The sequence below is a fragment of the Carassius carassius genome, chromosome 20 (genome assembly GCF_963082965.1).
Source record: "Carassius carassius chromosome 20, fCarCar2.1, whole genome shotgun sequence".
Lineage (NCBI taxonomy): Eukaryota > Metazoa > Chordata > Actinopteri > Cypriniformes > Cyprinidae > Carassius > Carassius carassius.
The window spans coordinates 22,303,246-22,319,443 of NC_081774.1; the positions used below are offsets into that span (position 1 = coordinate 22,303,246).

The following is a 16,198-nucleotide window of genomic DNA, read 5'->3' on the forward strand; positions in this document are numbered from 1 at the left end:
TCCCCTGGTAGGAGCAGGCTGCTGCACGAACACATTTTCACATCTGGGAAAAAAAAAGAGAGCTGTAGATCTCGAGAGAATGACACAGGATGACCACAGTACTGGAGAGTCATCATACTCTAAACTGATTCTTTGAAAAATAAATAAATAATTTAAAACCTGAATTTGCATCATCACGATGGAGATGTCAGACAAGCATGGTTTGTGGTAAATGTGTCATTCCAGAGATACTAGGTTGTCTAGAGAAAGCAGGTAGCTTCAAAGCAAAAGAGAACAGTGCTGTTGTGTAGACTTGAATAACACCCATGACTCAATCCCAGTGATACTGTTTAAAGTCTAAGTGAGAAGTTCAGCAGATAAGATAGTCTTCACTGTCAGTATCCATCAGAAATAATTTCAATATGTTGATCTAGTGGTCAATAAACAATATTATAATAAATGTGTGTGTATTATTAACATTGTGCTGCTTAATATTTTTGTGGAAACCACAAAGCTGAGCATATATCAATGGCTTGTGTGTAAAAACAATAGGCTTGAAGGTTGCCACATATTTTATTAATAAGTATGGAAGCCATAATGACAGAAATAATTAGCCAAAACACTTGTCAAAATAACAATGTTAACAGGGTAACATACCTTATGCATCATACCTCATACTATTATGAGTGCTAATGATTTTGGTAGATTTTAACAGTTTTAACGATGGCAATTTTCCTAATTAAAACAGTACTTTTGGTGATGGTTAAAATTATCTTAAATGAGACTTTAAAAAGCAGTAGTACTAAATAAGCCATTTTATTTTACATTGCCTGATGAGGGCAGACGTGTAAGATCGCATGACCAGCCAAATTCTACGTTGACTTTTCATTTCAGTAATTCACCTATAATTTGATTCGTTTGCTTACTGAATATATGAATTATTTCTACAATGGCATCTGTAACTACAAACTAGTTACAAGTCCAAGACCAACCGCATAATGGCCAACATAATGTTAACAAAAAAAAAAAATTACAGTGTGGACTTTAAAGCAAGATGGGCATTTCACCAATCTTTAGATTGTGTAAAACCTTGGAAATTTGCAATTTATTGCACAGGAGCAAGTGCTTGTATAAAAAGAGGGAACAGTTATGGGTTTAAAAGCTAGCTTGGATTCTCTCCAGAGGGTCAGAGTCCCACATATGTGGGTCCCAAGCCTGGAACCAGCCTGTGAAGGTCGGGGGCTCAGCCCCCTGCTTTATGGTTGTGATGGGCAGTCCATGACGTCCAGAAGGATCAGTGTCCACATAGTCCTTAGCTAGAAAAAAGAACATACTCAGTTACAGAGTATACAGAATATAGAGTGCTATAGGAATTACATATTTTTGTAGGTCAACTTGTAAGTTAGCATCATTCTGTTTGCCTCAACAAAGATTTTTCCACTTGCTTTTGGATTATTGCAGAGAATAAGCTCCGTGATTCACAAAAGCTCTGTGATTCTTACACATTTTCCTCATCAACAAATTGTATGAGTTTTGAATCCTAAATACAATTGCCAGAAGTAAAAAGCTTAAGTTAAGACATAAACGAACTTTGACTCACTTAAATGTCACTACCATTAAGCTTCTAACAACTCTTTTATTTAACAACTATAACTTAGAAAGTCTGAGTTAGAATAGTTTGCAAGAGTGTGAAACGAGGCTATAAAAGCAGACTACTGAGAAGAGAAGTTGATTTGTTGGGCGTGGTGAAGTTTAAGGTCGCTGACAACCTCCTCTTGTCCCATTTAACCATTTGTTTCATGAAAATAAAAGCTTTAAAAATCCTTGGGAGTGGGATATTACTGACATAGAAAAAAATGGAAGAATATCTTAAGCTTGTGTTTACCAGAATCCTGTTCAAAAACTTAAAATTCAATGTTTTATCATGAAACTATGATTTAGTAAACATGTCACTTACCTATTTTTGGTGACTCGGTTTTTTCAACCTCATTGGCTTCTTTACCAATCCAAAGGAAGATCTAGAAAGAGCGGCAGTTCTTCATCATTACAGCCCATTAACTATATACATGTCTGATACCCTCTGTGTCCTAATTTAGAGGCTGCATCTGTCAACGGCTGCTTTTCAAGACCAAATGCATTACTATCAGGCTAACAAGATTTATTGCATGCCAGTGTTTTGTTTGTTTGTTTATTTCTTTCTTAGCGTCAATCCAGCATCAACACTATATTTACGGCAAGAACCAGTTAATCCATACACAAGTTGATCCATACACAAGTCTTGTCTTTACACACACGTCTGGGGACAATTTAGAAATGTTCAATTTACCTAACCTATATGTCTTTGGGCTATGGTAGGAAACCGGAGCACCCGGCATAGACCCACACAGAAACAGGGAGCCTTGTCGGCGCTCAAACCGGGGACCTTTTTTGCTGTGAGACCAGTAATGTTTGGATTTTTTGAGAGAAAAATTTCAGATTACCCTGTATGTTTTCAGACAGTTGAATAAAATTCTAGTACATTAGTCACCGCCACTCTTCAGCTGAAGCTGTCACAGCAGTCCTCCGTGGGCTAGACTGTCCCATTTAACAATAGATGGTTTGACCTTCACAGACCTTAAAGGTGTAGCCTTTGTGTCCTTCTAAGAATGCAACCCCTGAATTGGGACATAGCTACAGTCCAGTGGTTCTCAACCTTTTTAATTCCATGGCCCCTCATCATCTAAGACAAAATATTTTTTGTACTTTGCTGTAATGAGGAAGCTGATGTTTTTAAACCTTTTAACAAACTTTATTAATATAGTAAAATAAATTAATACAATAATTATAATATTAGATTAAAATTATATGTGTTAATGTCCACTTTTCTACAGGTGTTTATGGGATAAGGCTTTTAACAAATATTTTTTACTTACAGATATGACAATTTCTTCTTATAAAAGTGTATTTTTCTTTTTAGTGTGCATTGCAAAATTTTATTATTTTCCATGAAGTTCCCAGATCTAAAAACATTCACATTTATTATATAATTTATATATAGTAAATAACTAAATAAAAATGAGGGAACATGTTTTATCTGGGAAACAAATTAGTCATCTTGAAGCTCCATTAGAAGTTTGCTGAGACCACTTGGTTGAGAACCACTGGCCTGAGCTACATTCATGTGGAATACATACTGGGCATCAACTCACCTGATCCCAGGTGTCAAGCAACATGACATCATCAGTAGCCAAGTCTGACTGAGTGAAGTCTCCAGGAACTTCCTCAACCTGAGAAGAAGAACAAGACATCAGATCCAGATTTACAAACCGCAGCTGTCCTCCAGCCTGCCTGTGTGTTTCTGTGACTCTCACTCACCATTAGCCGGCCTGTCTTATTGGAGCAGCCGAACAGACGTGGTGGTTTGACCATATTTCGTAGAGCTGAAGATGTCTGATACTCCTTCTTCCCGCCCAGAGGCGACCAGAATCCAGCTGAGGAGAGAGCTATGTAAGAAAGAAGTTCATATAATATATCATAAAAAACATGGCAGACACTCACCTGGTTCTTTACCCTCGGCCACATCAGTGGATTTCCCTCCCAGCACACTTACAACATACTTCGCAGCAACTATTTCTTCATCACTGGCACCTGCGCCTTTCCACACAAACACACAATCTGACGACTTCAGCACAAATACGTCATTGGTGTTTAAGTTGGATGCAGATGGTTCAACCTACAATGGAAGTTATAGGTGATTCATGAGAAACATTACACTATACTGTATGTGCGAGAGTATTCATACTGTGACTGACCTCGACAGCGCGTGTGGCTCTAGAGGAGCTCTGTCGGATGTGGAAGAGGCGCGTGTTGCCTGTCTTGCTCTGGCCGTCCTTGCGGGATGTGCCTCCAGTATGGATGATCATAGGTTTGCCCTTGAACAGACTCATCAGATGGGGAGGTTCTTGACCCTGTGTCACTCGCACCTAAGCAAATTATTGAGGTGGACAAAAATTTTCTCATGTTTTTTAATGATATGGTACATGTGAATAAAATTTATAAAAACCATAACTGACCAACTAGGTTAATTTAATGGCTCTTTTGATCAAGATCACACCCTGGTGGTTACCATCAGAAATACAGCTCATTTTGGCTTTCTTGGACTTCTTGGATTTTATAGGCTTGCCCAACACAAGTGGCATGTAAACATGCAATAATTCACACAAAATGCAAAATGTACAACCCAAACCTATACCCTATAAGTTCGTCAGTAAACAGCATACTAACAACATTATTGTATGCTCTTTTCAAACAGCATTTTTCAAAAATAATTCTCACCTGGACTGGAGCTCCTCCCATGGAGTCATCCAGCTGGACTGTAAGGAAGGCAGAAGCTGCCAGCTCATCCTGAGTGCTCTTCAGGCCCTGCCTATAAAACATCATGTGCATGCAATACAATGAGACAATTGTTCATATGAAATAATTGTTCAATACAATTGTTCATATGAAATAAACAACATATATAATTTATTATAAACCACTCTAAACACATGTGGACTGACCAGGTGTAGATGATATGCTGCTCCCTACTTCCCTGTTTGTAACTGTAGAGGATCAGGTAACAGTCTCCCCCAAAGAACTGGCCATAAGTAGAGGGATCCACTGGGACACGCTCCCCTCCCTCCACACGCCAAATCTGATTTAGACAAAAAATTGTGTTAATGACAGACTTATTATAAAACATTTCCTTACTTGATCTCCCCTTTATACATATAAGCAATGAATGCAAGCAAGCACTGGATTTGCAACATCATTTATACAGTGGCTTTAATATATATACATATATATAAAATATATCTATATTTATAATATATTTATATATAAAAGTATCAAGTATACTTGATCAAAACTAATGCACCGAAAACCTTTATTATTAAAAAAAGTAAAACTTTCTATCCTCAATGTCACTGTGAAAAAGTTTTTTTCTTTATTTATTTTATTTTTTTTATAGATTTTTGTGATGACCAAAATTTAATTTACCTGGACTTTTCCAGAACCATCATCAACCATGTTGTGCTGGGCTGCCATGGCCTTGTTATTATGGAGGCTGGAGGCATCAAAAGGAATCTGTTCCACATGGGCTATTTTTCCTATGGTGTAGGCCTTGGTAGGACCAGTGGTTTGGTCCTTGTCCTTCCAGTTAGAGAAGAACTGCTTAAACAGGGTGGTCTCGCCCCCTGCAGGCAGCACTTGGATCTACAGCATCAAGTATTGAAGGTACAGTATCAGTAAATGTGCCATTAGTTGTTCATATATACAAACCATGAAGAATGTAGAAAACATATTTTCAGTAATATTTTATGTAATATATTGTATGAAATCAGTATGAATAAATATATAAAGCTTTTCAGTAATTGTTTACATCGCTTCTAAATGTAGATTTCTACAAACCAGAACATTTAAACAGCAATGAAAACTCAATCACAAGAATAAACTGATAAGCACTGGATCCAGTTCTTTGATTGTCAATATTTTGTGTATATTATGTTTATTATAATCATTATGTATGTACCTGTGTTTTACTAGAGTAATTCTTCTCTTTAATGAACTTCTCTGCTGTCTTCATAGCCTCTTTGCGTTCAGATGTATTTGCATTTGGTCCTGTTGGCAAAGGGAAGACAGAGGCATAGGCTAAATTATTCTCTTTCATTTTTATGAAAAATATGTGGTGCATTAAACAAAGGGACCCTAGTCATGCTGTGCTGTATGTCAGCGCTATGAAACCTCAAAGACTGTATCAGTCTGACATCTCTGTAATACTATATAAGAGATGTAAAAACAGATATAAGGCAGATGAAACTGCCTTTTGAATAATATTAATTTAAGAAAAAAAATTTTTGGACAAGAAACATTCTTTGGTTTGGTTACCAACCTTCTTCCAAACTTTTTTTGTATTCCACAAAAGAAAGCAAGTCATGCAGGTTTGGAATGACATGATGGTGAGTAAATGATGACACTATTTGAATTTTGACTTGACTGTCCCTTTAATAGCCTGCATGGTCTAGATTACATCAGCCCGAAAAGTGAAGTCGAGTTCTTCGAAATATCATGTGCACCAACGAACTATGCACAATAAAGCAGGAAAGAAAATAGGATGCATTTTTTTAAATGTTGATTTTAAAGTTATCAACTCATGCACATTGAGACACACCTTTCCAGACAAACACATTCTTATCAACTCCATTGTCCAGGATATAGCACTCATCTAGGGAGAGCATCTCCTGCTTGAACGGGCTAGTCTGGGCCACGACAGATGTTTTCATGGAGCCAGTGGCATCTGAAATCTACAATAACAATGATAAACCACATGAATTAAAGATAGATAAATAAAGGTGTCGAAAGCTTAAGAAATACAGATAATGATAAACACAATGTTTTGTCCTTGTGTGAATGATGTAGACAATATCAATGTTACTGTCCACATAAATATTTAAGATGGTAAATATTTAGAACTAGGCTAAAATATAAGTTTAGATAATAGTCTTTATTACCATGTACAATGCTGCCTTCTTCTTATTGGAGGTGTCCACTTCCTCATCGTCAGGAGTTGCTGGGGCAATGCTGGTTTTGGGCCCAAGAACCTGTGAGAGGAATACAGGATTAAAGCCCATATGGGAACAGCAGGGCTTTATTTCAAACCCTTATCTGATGCCAAGTGGACCAAACATTGAACTCTGTGCTGAATGACCTGATAGCAGACGGAATATTTGGCACGCAAAAATCATCCCCTCTCATTAAACGCATGATGGATGCTTTCTCATTAACACAACACTCAAGCTAGAGCAAGAACACAAACAAGCAAGCCATTGGGCCAAATTTTACATCAGGCCTGTTTGATGGTGTCCATACCGTAACGTGTAGTTATTCAGCATCCATGCAAATGTAACACTGTATGTTATTTTATTAAAAAAAAAGGCCTTTAGTGTCAGCTTTAACCAGAAAGCTTAACCAGAAAACATACAAAAATAAATGATAAGTGAACTTGATGTCTACCCACATTGTTGAGTAATTCAGATGGTTGTTGAGAGGAAATTATTCCAGGAAAAGTCGAGCTTAAATCTTTCACTCACTTTAGTCAGAGCATCTGGTTCAGCTCCATCCTCCACCATGACCAGCTTGGCCCTGCCGTTCCTCTCATTGTCCCGAATATCAATGGCCAACTGGGAGGCCTTCAGACGTTCAAAACGATTGCAGTCACTGCCACACCACTGATAAATGTCCTGACGGAAAATGGGAAAAGTGTCTTTAAAATGACTCAAATGTATACTACCATTCAAAAGTTTGGGGTCAGTAAGATTTAAATTTTAAGGGAAAAAAAGAAAAGAAGTAAAGAAAGTAATACTTTTATTCAGTAAGGATGCATTACCTGTTAAATATGCCTATAATGTTACAAATAATAAATGCTACTTCTTTTTCCATTATAGAATCTTTAAAAAATCACTTATTTTCCACAAGACAAAAAAACTATTACACAGCTCAACCGTTTTCAAAATTAAGCTTGGCATCACAGAAATAAATTACATTTTAAAATATATTGAAATAGAAAAAAGTTGTTTAAAATTGGAAAAATATAGTAAAATATTATTACAATTTAAAAAAAAAACTATTTTAAGTGAGTAAAAGAGTTCTTTCAAAAACAATAAATCATACTGAGCTGTAGCGTATGTTTAAAATATAATAGTAAAATATTTTAGAATATTTAAAAATATTCAAATGTGTTCTATTGGCAGCTTCAGTTATCTATACCTTCCCCAAGTCTATGATAAAGCAGTCTCCTTTGTTGAAGCTTCTCCAGGACATCTCCACCTCAGTGGCTCTGATGGCCCTCCTGCCCTTGATGTGCAGCAGTCGCTTCACATCCACTTCATTAGTCAACACATGTTGGAAGCCAGATGCTACCCCACCTTGCTGATGAGTCAGGAAAGACAGTTGACTCATTCCATTACATAAAATGATACTGGGATAGTGGCAAAATGAAAAGTACGAATCTAAATGCAAACCAGTCAGCAGAGTGCTTTTCAGAGAGCCATGTAAACTTACTTAGCTAAGCAAACTGCTGAATATAATGGAAAGAATGTGGCATGACTAAACAGTAATGGATGTTTTAGAGGCATAATTGATTCTACATAATTGAAGTCAACCCAGTAGGAAGACTACTTTTGCATTCTCACTGCAAGTTAATGATAAACTCTGCTTCTAAGAAGGGTCATTTTCATTAAAAAGTAAAGGAGAGTTTACCTTATACTTGATGCCAGACTTGAAGTAGCCCAGGAAGGTGAGCGACTCATTGTTTTGGACCTCACGGAACTGAACCGGACCACCCCCAAGAAAGTCATCCAGCTGTGTGGCGAAGATAGCTGCAGCTCCACTTTCATCTTGAGAACACTCATTCCCTGGAGAAGGGGGAAATGATCCACAGGAAAAGGGTTGCTTGTTTGTGCTATCTTTTAATATATATATATTAATACAAAAAATAAAATAGTTTATCAACTGATTCACTGCTTGTTAATTATTTAAAACCCCGTAGATCCTCATGTGTCACAGTGCTATTTTAGTATAATATATTTACTATTTTTATTTATATTTTAAATTAGATCATTTTTATTTTCATTACATTTTGGTTTCAGTAACTTTATTTTTTATATTAAGCTTTAATTAATATAAATTCAATAAATTAGTTTATTGTCTTTTAAGGTTTTTATATATTTATATATTATATATATTATATTTATATATTTATATTCTATTTTATATTATTTTAGTTAAATAATTTGCTTAATAGTTGTATTTAACAAAAACAACCGTTAAGTCAGTAAGGTTAATAAGTCTCTTGCAATATCAAATCCTTTGGCTCCTATTTGACAAGTAAATATTGGTTTAGGTTGTAAAATATCATTATAATATAATATATAAATATCATATTTTTTTGAAAATGATGTGTAGACTCTCATGTACTCCATGAGCAAGGAAAATTATTTTTATTTTTTTTACTTTTACTGAGTCATTCAATTTATATGTTTCTCAAAAATGCATCGCTTCTTTATTATGGACAGATCTAACTTTTTACACAAAAGCAGCATACAAAAGACAGTAAAACATATTTCAGTGTAGATGCTGCTGTTAGTGAAAAACAATGTCCCACAACTTACACACTCAAACTGACCTTACTTGCCAAACAGCACTAGCAGTGGATCTGTCTTTAATAAAATAAGAACCAAATATAAACCCTAAGGAGGGCACATGGAGCACATTATGAGATTTTCCACTCTGTGTCCTCAAATAAACCTTTATTTCTCACACTACAGCTCCATTCAAATGTCTTAGAACTACTATGGTTTGGAGCATGTCTGCGAGCAAAACAAATACGTTTAAACCACTGGGTGGAACAAAAACCTCACTGAAAACCTCACTGATCTTCCTATTATTAAATAAAAGACAGCATAAACCTTAGTGGGCTGAAAGTCAACAGATGCACTGCCACACGAACAAGTGAAGGCACGCTATAGTCTCTGGAGCTGACTAAATAACCTTTAGTGACTACCCTTCTGAGGTATGCCATCTGTACTAAAACAAACAAACCTTTCCTTAGGGGTAGGGACTGTCATTAGTAATTAGCACTTTCAGAATTATTTATATTAATGGTGGTGAGAAAGCTCATGAGAAGCATTTATAGTAAAGTAAGCAAAAAGTCCCTGGATGGCCTACTATTTCCAGGAAGATTCTGAAGTGTGCATCTGATGGACACTTTACTATCCCTTAATGAGGCCACAGCAGAGGATTTGTGAATGTGAACTGACACTGGTAGGCGGGGCGTAGCCATCTTTACAGAAGTGAGGGGGACAGAAATTACACACACACACACACACACACACATATATATATATATATATATATATATATATATATATATATATATATATATATATATATATATATATATCCATTTTGCTGCCATTACAATATAATATAAAACATTACAATATAAAATTTCTGTAATCTATAGCCTACCGGTCAACTGTTTTATAACAGTAAGATTTTTAATGTTTTTAAAGAAGTCTCTTCTGCTCACCAAGCCTGAATTTATTTGATCCAGAGTACAGCAAAAGCAGTAATATTGTGAAATATTTTTACTATTTAAAAAAATCTTTTCTATTTGAATATATTTTAAAATGTAATTTATTCCTGTGATCCAAGCTGTATTTTCAGCATCATTACTCTTCAGTGTCTCATCCTTCAGAAATCATTCTATTTTGCTGATTTGCTGATTATCAATATTTAAAACATATGAGTAATTTTTTTCAGTATTCCTTGATGAATAGAAGGATCAAAAGATCAGCATTTATTTGAAATAAAAAGCTTTTGCAACATTATACACTATATCATTCAAAAGCTTAGAGTCAGTATAATTTTTATTTTTTGGAAAAAAAATTATGGAAATTAATACTTTTATTTAGCAAGGATTCTTTAAATTGATCAAAAGCAAGGATAAAGACGTCATTTTACAAAAGATTGATATTTCATATAAATGCTGTTCTTCTGAACTTTCTATTCATCAAAGAAACCTGAAAAAAATCTACTCGGTTGTTTTCAAATTTATCATAATAAGTGCAATTTTGAGCAGCAAATCAGAATATCAGAATTATTTCTGAAGGATCGTGTGAATGGAGTAATGATGCTAAAAATTCAGCTTTGAAATCTCAATAAATTACATTTTGAAATATATTCAAATATAAATCAGTTATTTTAAATAGGGTTGTAAAAATATTTCAAAATTTATTTTATTGTTTTGCTGTACTTTGGAACAAATAAATGCAGGCTTGGTGAACAGAAGAGACTTCTTTAAAAAAAACATTAACAAGCTTACTGTTCAAAAACTTTTGATTGGTAGTGTAGGCTTAGAAATCTATAACTTCTGGACAATAACAAATAATAACTTTTTTTTATCACATAATAAGGCAGAATAGTTTCTATACTGTAACAGCACTGCATTGTTCATATACTTTATTTATCACCTGCTGGAGATGACTTGAAACCCCATATTGTCGCAATCGTATGTTTAATGTGTTCGTGTTTCCAAAAGTGTCTGTTTTTCTGTGAAAATAACTGTTTTCATACAGCAATAGCTGGACACCGTTGTCAAAAATCAGGAGTTTCTGCGCGAGAGCGCCCTCTGGCTTCGAGTATGAATGAAACACACACTGCAGGAGAGTTTAGCGCTCCGTGATGTTCATCTCGCCTTCTGGGTCCTAATAAAACACCAGATCATGCGCAGACTGTCCTGTCTCTTTGAGTATAAATCTATATTTATTCACACCAGCTCTTGAAAACCTCTAAGCGAAAAAGTGCGGGGGACGAATTCCCGTTATATTAAAAGTGGGGAGGACACATCCCCCGCGTAATCTACGCCCAGGTCACATGACAATGACATACTGAATGTAGTATGTCTGGATTACTACACAAAACACATAGTGTATAGTAGCTATGAATAAAAGTAAAAACATACTTTTTAAAGGCTCAAAAGAAGTACGTAACTTAGAGACGTATGTGATTTGGAAGACAGCCGTTTACTTGCTTTGTTCCTGAATGAATCAATGTTTTTTAAATGAATCATTTAAATGAGTGATTCAAAAACTCATTGATAAAGAAAGTCATTGGTGTACATGTACTAGTAAATTTCTAAAGAAAAATTTGGTGGAAAAAAATATCTAATGTCTATCATCAATGTAGTGATGTACACTCAGGTCAGGTCAGCGCGGCAAATTCAGTTGACCAACTTGAACCAGTTTTGAAATGGTGACGAACTGTTGTTCAGTGCACCACAGTAAAGTTTTAAATGCATTTCCTTTTAGGTTTATGGCAGATTTCACAACATACATTTCTCAAGAGCTAAATAAAACAACCTTATGAGAAGAGTAGCTTTAAAAATGAAATGACACAAAACTGAAAAGAACAGAAAAGCCACATCCTTCCTCATCTAAATAAAGCAAACGTTAAACAAATTTGGCTCACCATGTGTGAAAGGTTAAATTCATATAATTGTACTGGCATAGGTAAAAGTCTTCTAATCTATTCACTTACCCATCCACATGTGTATATAGTACGAGGGTGCGGTGGTGGTGTACATCAGAAGGTAAGCATCACCCGTATAGAAGTTGCCATAGAGATTCTTAGGCACTGGCTTCAGGTCCATATTCTCAATGCGCCATATCTGCAGACCAGGAGCTTTCCCTGCAGTCTCAAACTCCTTATGGGACACCATAGTGACTGAGGGGGTGCAGAAGATAAAAGGTTTTGGTGTCTTTACAGGGTATTACGTCATAGAACGTCTGAGAACAAGAGAATAGTGTGAAAGCAATAGAGAAGAGAAATATGATTTAGAGAAATAAAAAGTTTCTGTTCCTCTGAGAATGCTCTTGGTTATTTCCTAAGAACCATATAAAGTCTGAATCTTCGGATATCTGTGATTCTGAATCACTGGCTCCAATGAAACACATAGTCTGGCACAGCATGGGGACTATCTGCACCATTTACTCACATGCAAACACTCAGATGGAAATACAAAGCACCACTCATCACACCTCTGTGACAGGATAGATAAGATTTTGAGCCTTAGAAAAGAGGATCTTAGTCATCATGGTGTTGACTACAACACAGCTGATAAGAAAGAGAAACACATGATCTTGGCTTACACGCTACCTCAGAAACTAATCTAAACATTTAACATGGTCTTATGCTTTTTATATAGTAATCAGTATAGGATACATTCTGCATTCATCAGTCATGTTAACGTTAAGCAATTTTTGTGCTAGTAAAAAGCCCCCATGCCATTGCAGCTGATACTTACAGGTTTTCATTTGTTGTCATTCTCCATTTACATTACATTTACATTTAGTCATTTGGCAGATGCTTTTATCCAAATGTGTTTTAAGCCGATTCTTGAAGATGGCTAAGGACTCATCTGCTCGGATTGAGTTGGGGAGGTCATTCCACCAGGAGGGAACATTTAATTAAAAAATTCGTAAAAGTGACTGTGTTTCTTTGGGGTGGCACAATCAAGCGACATTAACTTGCAGAATGCAAGCTTCTAGAGGGAACATAAGTCGGAAGTAATGAAATTAGGTAAAGGGGTGCGGAGCCAGTGGTAGTTTTGAAGGCAAACATCAATGCCTTGAATTTTATGCGAGAAGCTATTGGTAGCCTGTGAAAATTGATAACCATTGGTTTAATGTGTATTCTTTTCGGCTCATTAAAAAAATTAATCTTGCTGCCACATTCTGGATTAATTGTAAAGGTTTGATAGAACTATCTGGAAGACCTGCCAAGAGAGCACTGCAATAGTCCAGCCTGGACAGTTGTGTTGCATGTTCTGTAAGAAAGGGCCTGATCATCTTAATGCTGAATAAAGCAAATCTGAAGGACAGTTTTAGCAATGTGGTTTGAGAAAGTTAGCTGATCATCCATAATAACAGTCATAAAAATTGTGATGAAACAATGGGTTAGCTGGAACCACAAGGAGTTCTGTCTTGGCAAGGATGATTTGAAGGTGATGGTCCATCATCCAGCAAGAAATGTCTGTTAGACAAGCTGAGATGCAAGCAGCTACCGTCAGACCATCAGGATGGAATGAGATATTGATATATAACATTCCGTTTGAAATATTATACATATAGGACATGGCTTGAAGCACAAAAACCACAATCCATGCAAATGGATACGTTTATATATTTCCTGCAGCAGATTAGACCATGTCATTACATTATTAGTTCAACCTATTTCAGTTATCAAATAACAGTCAAAGAGGCTCTGCTGCTCTGATGTAATGCAGATGCTTATATATATTCCTGATCCTTCAGAAATTATTCAGATATGCTGATTTGGTGCTCAAGAGACTTTACATTTACACAAAAAGTATTTATTAAAGAACATTATAAATAATATTATAGCATTATATATATATATATATATATATATATATATATATATATATATATATATATATATATATATATATATATATATATAACATAAAAGTCTATATAGCAGTCAACATTGTTCCTATAACCAAAAACGATCAAACGCACTGTATAGCTATATGTGCATAAAAGTAACAATTACATGCATTTCAGATTTTACATAACTCCAAAGTCATACGAATATTTTGTTTTTAATGTCCTTCCTTCGCTCTAGTATTCAAAGCCTGTCACTTTTCTGAGCATAAATAAATCACTTACGTACGGAAAGCAAAGTTGGACTTTGTCTTATGATAGTGGAAACGTGGCGTGCATTAAACCACTTTCACACCCGGATAACAAATATTTTGCAAACTCTGCGTTACCATATGAGCAGAGTAACATTTATATGTTAGTATTTATTATTACTTGAGGAAAGTAAAGAACACTCCATTCGTTTAGTTTTCCTTATGCAGCCAGTGGATTTCAAAAGGCGTAAAATTAGAATATCGAAACCAACTTACGAGATTGTGGCAGATGCAGAAAGCTGTCAGTGCACGAGAAAAAGCGTTGTATTGTAGTCTTTCTTTACAGAATCCGCGATTTAACTGGAGGGAGTGTCTGCAGAACAGGGGCGTGTGAACGCACGGTGATCTTTCAAATACAGTTATGTCTCAAAGTCTCATGTCAGCCGACTACCTATACAACATTTTTGGGCGTATGTGAGGTCAAAGAATAATTCAATAAATACTAATAATAGAAGATTAAATTGATTAATCCTAATAAACAAACAAACAAACATCTCGGTTTTGAGACAACTTTTGCATCTTTGGCTTAATATGTGATTCTAAATGCTTGTGTTTTGTAGATTCCAATGGCATAAAGTGTAACTGTAATTTTATTGTAGTATTTTATTCATCACTGCCATTAAATGAAACAGCTTTCCAAGGGCCCCCCCCCCCCCCCCCATTTGCAACAAACATAAATTATACACAATATTAAATGTTTTATTTCAGCCAAAAGTTTCTCCGAATGTTCAGTAAGTAAACAACATTCTTGTTTGTCATGAATTCCCGTTATTTATAAACCGTTCTAATACATTATAAAAAAAATATATATAATAAAATAAAAAACTCCAACTTTCAAACAACAGACCGCTAATTTCATAAAACTCAAGCTATACTAACAGAGCAGTGTTACACATGTTTGCATAATCATGTAGCAACAGTAAAGAGATGACCACACAGTACAAGAGGAACTTAAATGACAAATTTTGTCAGTTTACACAAACATTGTTGGCAAACTTGAACACATTTCAGCTTCTGATACAGGAAGCACAGCATGAGAAAACTAGACAAGGCACTGCAAAATGACAGACAAAAATAATATAATGTAAAATAAGAATCAGATGCTGCTTTTGTGGGTTGCCTATACCACAGAAATGGTGGATAGGCTTGAAACTTAAAACATCTCCCCCACTAACATGAGCTTGCAATTAACCCACATGAAAGGCCATTTAAAATGAGATTGGATAAAACTCTCAGAGAACAGCTGTATATTAAATTACATGCGGATATTATTGTATTTTATACATTTTAAAAGGGTTTTATTGTTCATTGATTTCAAACTCGAAGACATTTACAGTCTCATATTTCTTACTTCCTGAAGTAAAATGGGCATCTACAATACTCAACAGAACGGTTTTTAATGGCCCTTGAACACAAAAACGTTGGTCAAAGATGGGAACTGACAAGCTGACCATTAAAGATTGAGATATAATGTGAGAGCTTTACTGTTAAATGCATTAAATGAAAATTTTTTTCTTCTTATAATCATTTTGTAATATTTACCAGATTATAATCCTGACTTTAAACTCTCTGCAAGGAGAGCTGATGGAGAGCTTATGTTAAAGCCGAACTATCAAGTTAAATAATCAACGGACAGATGGTGAGCCACAAAGCTCTCTGATTTCCGGAATTAAACTCCTCTGCAGTGCTGGAATAACTGTGACTCCTCAGCCTATGAAAGCAGCAGCTGTGGACATCTGCCCCAAAAGGTGGGTGACAAAAGTATGCATTTAAGATAAAGGGGCTGTGGCAATGTCAATAATCAAATAATGAGAGGGAATCACTAGAGACCTTTATGGTCTTGTGGAAACTGTTGCCATAGTTGCCATTGGAGACTTCTCCATTGTAAAGGTCAAATTAACAAAGAGCAAAAGGCTGCAGAGAGGA

At 35.5% G+C, this 16,198-nt stretch overlaps 1 protein-coding gene across 1 annotated transcript; it reads right to left on the reverse strand.

Moving 5' to 3' along the window:
- Positions 1-533: 533 nt before the first annotated feature.
- scinlb (scinderin like b) lies at positions 534-14,619 on the reverse strand. The gene is made up of 17 exons (XM_059502207.1): positions 14,489-14,619; positions 12,094-12,279; positions 8,254-8,408; positions 7,762-7,923; positions 7,086-7,235; positions 6,507-6,596; positions 6,167-6,299; positions 5,528-5,616; positions 4,996-5,211; positions 4,518-4,651; positions 4,294-4,384; positions 3,771-3,941; positions 3,517-3,691; positions 3,334-3,449; positions 3,168-3,245; positions 1,937-1,997; positions 534-1,295 (listed from the first exon to the last, which is right to left on the reverse strand). The coding sequence occupies exons 2-17, from the start codon at positions 12,272-12,274 to the stop codon at positions 1,135-1,137; spliced, it is 2,163 nt and encodes a 720-aa protein (XP_059358190.1). The 5' UTR covers positions 12,275-12,279; positions 14,489-14,619; the 3' UTR covers positions 534-1,134.
- Positions 14,620-16,198: the final 1,579 nt, after the last annotated feature.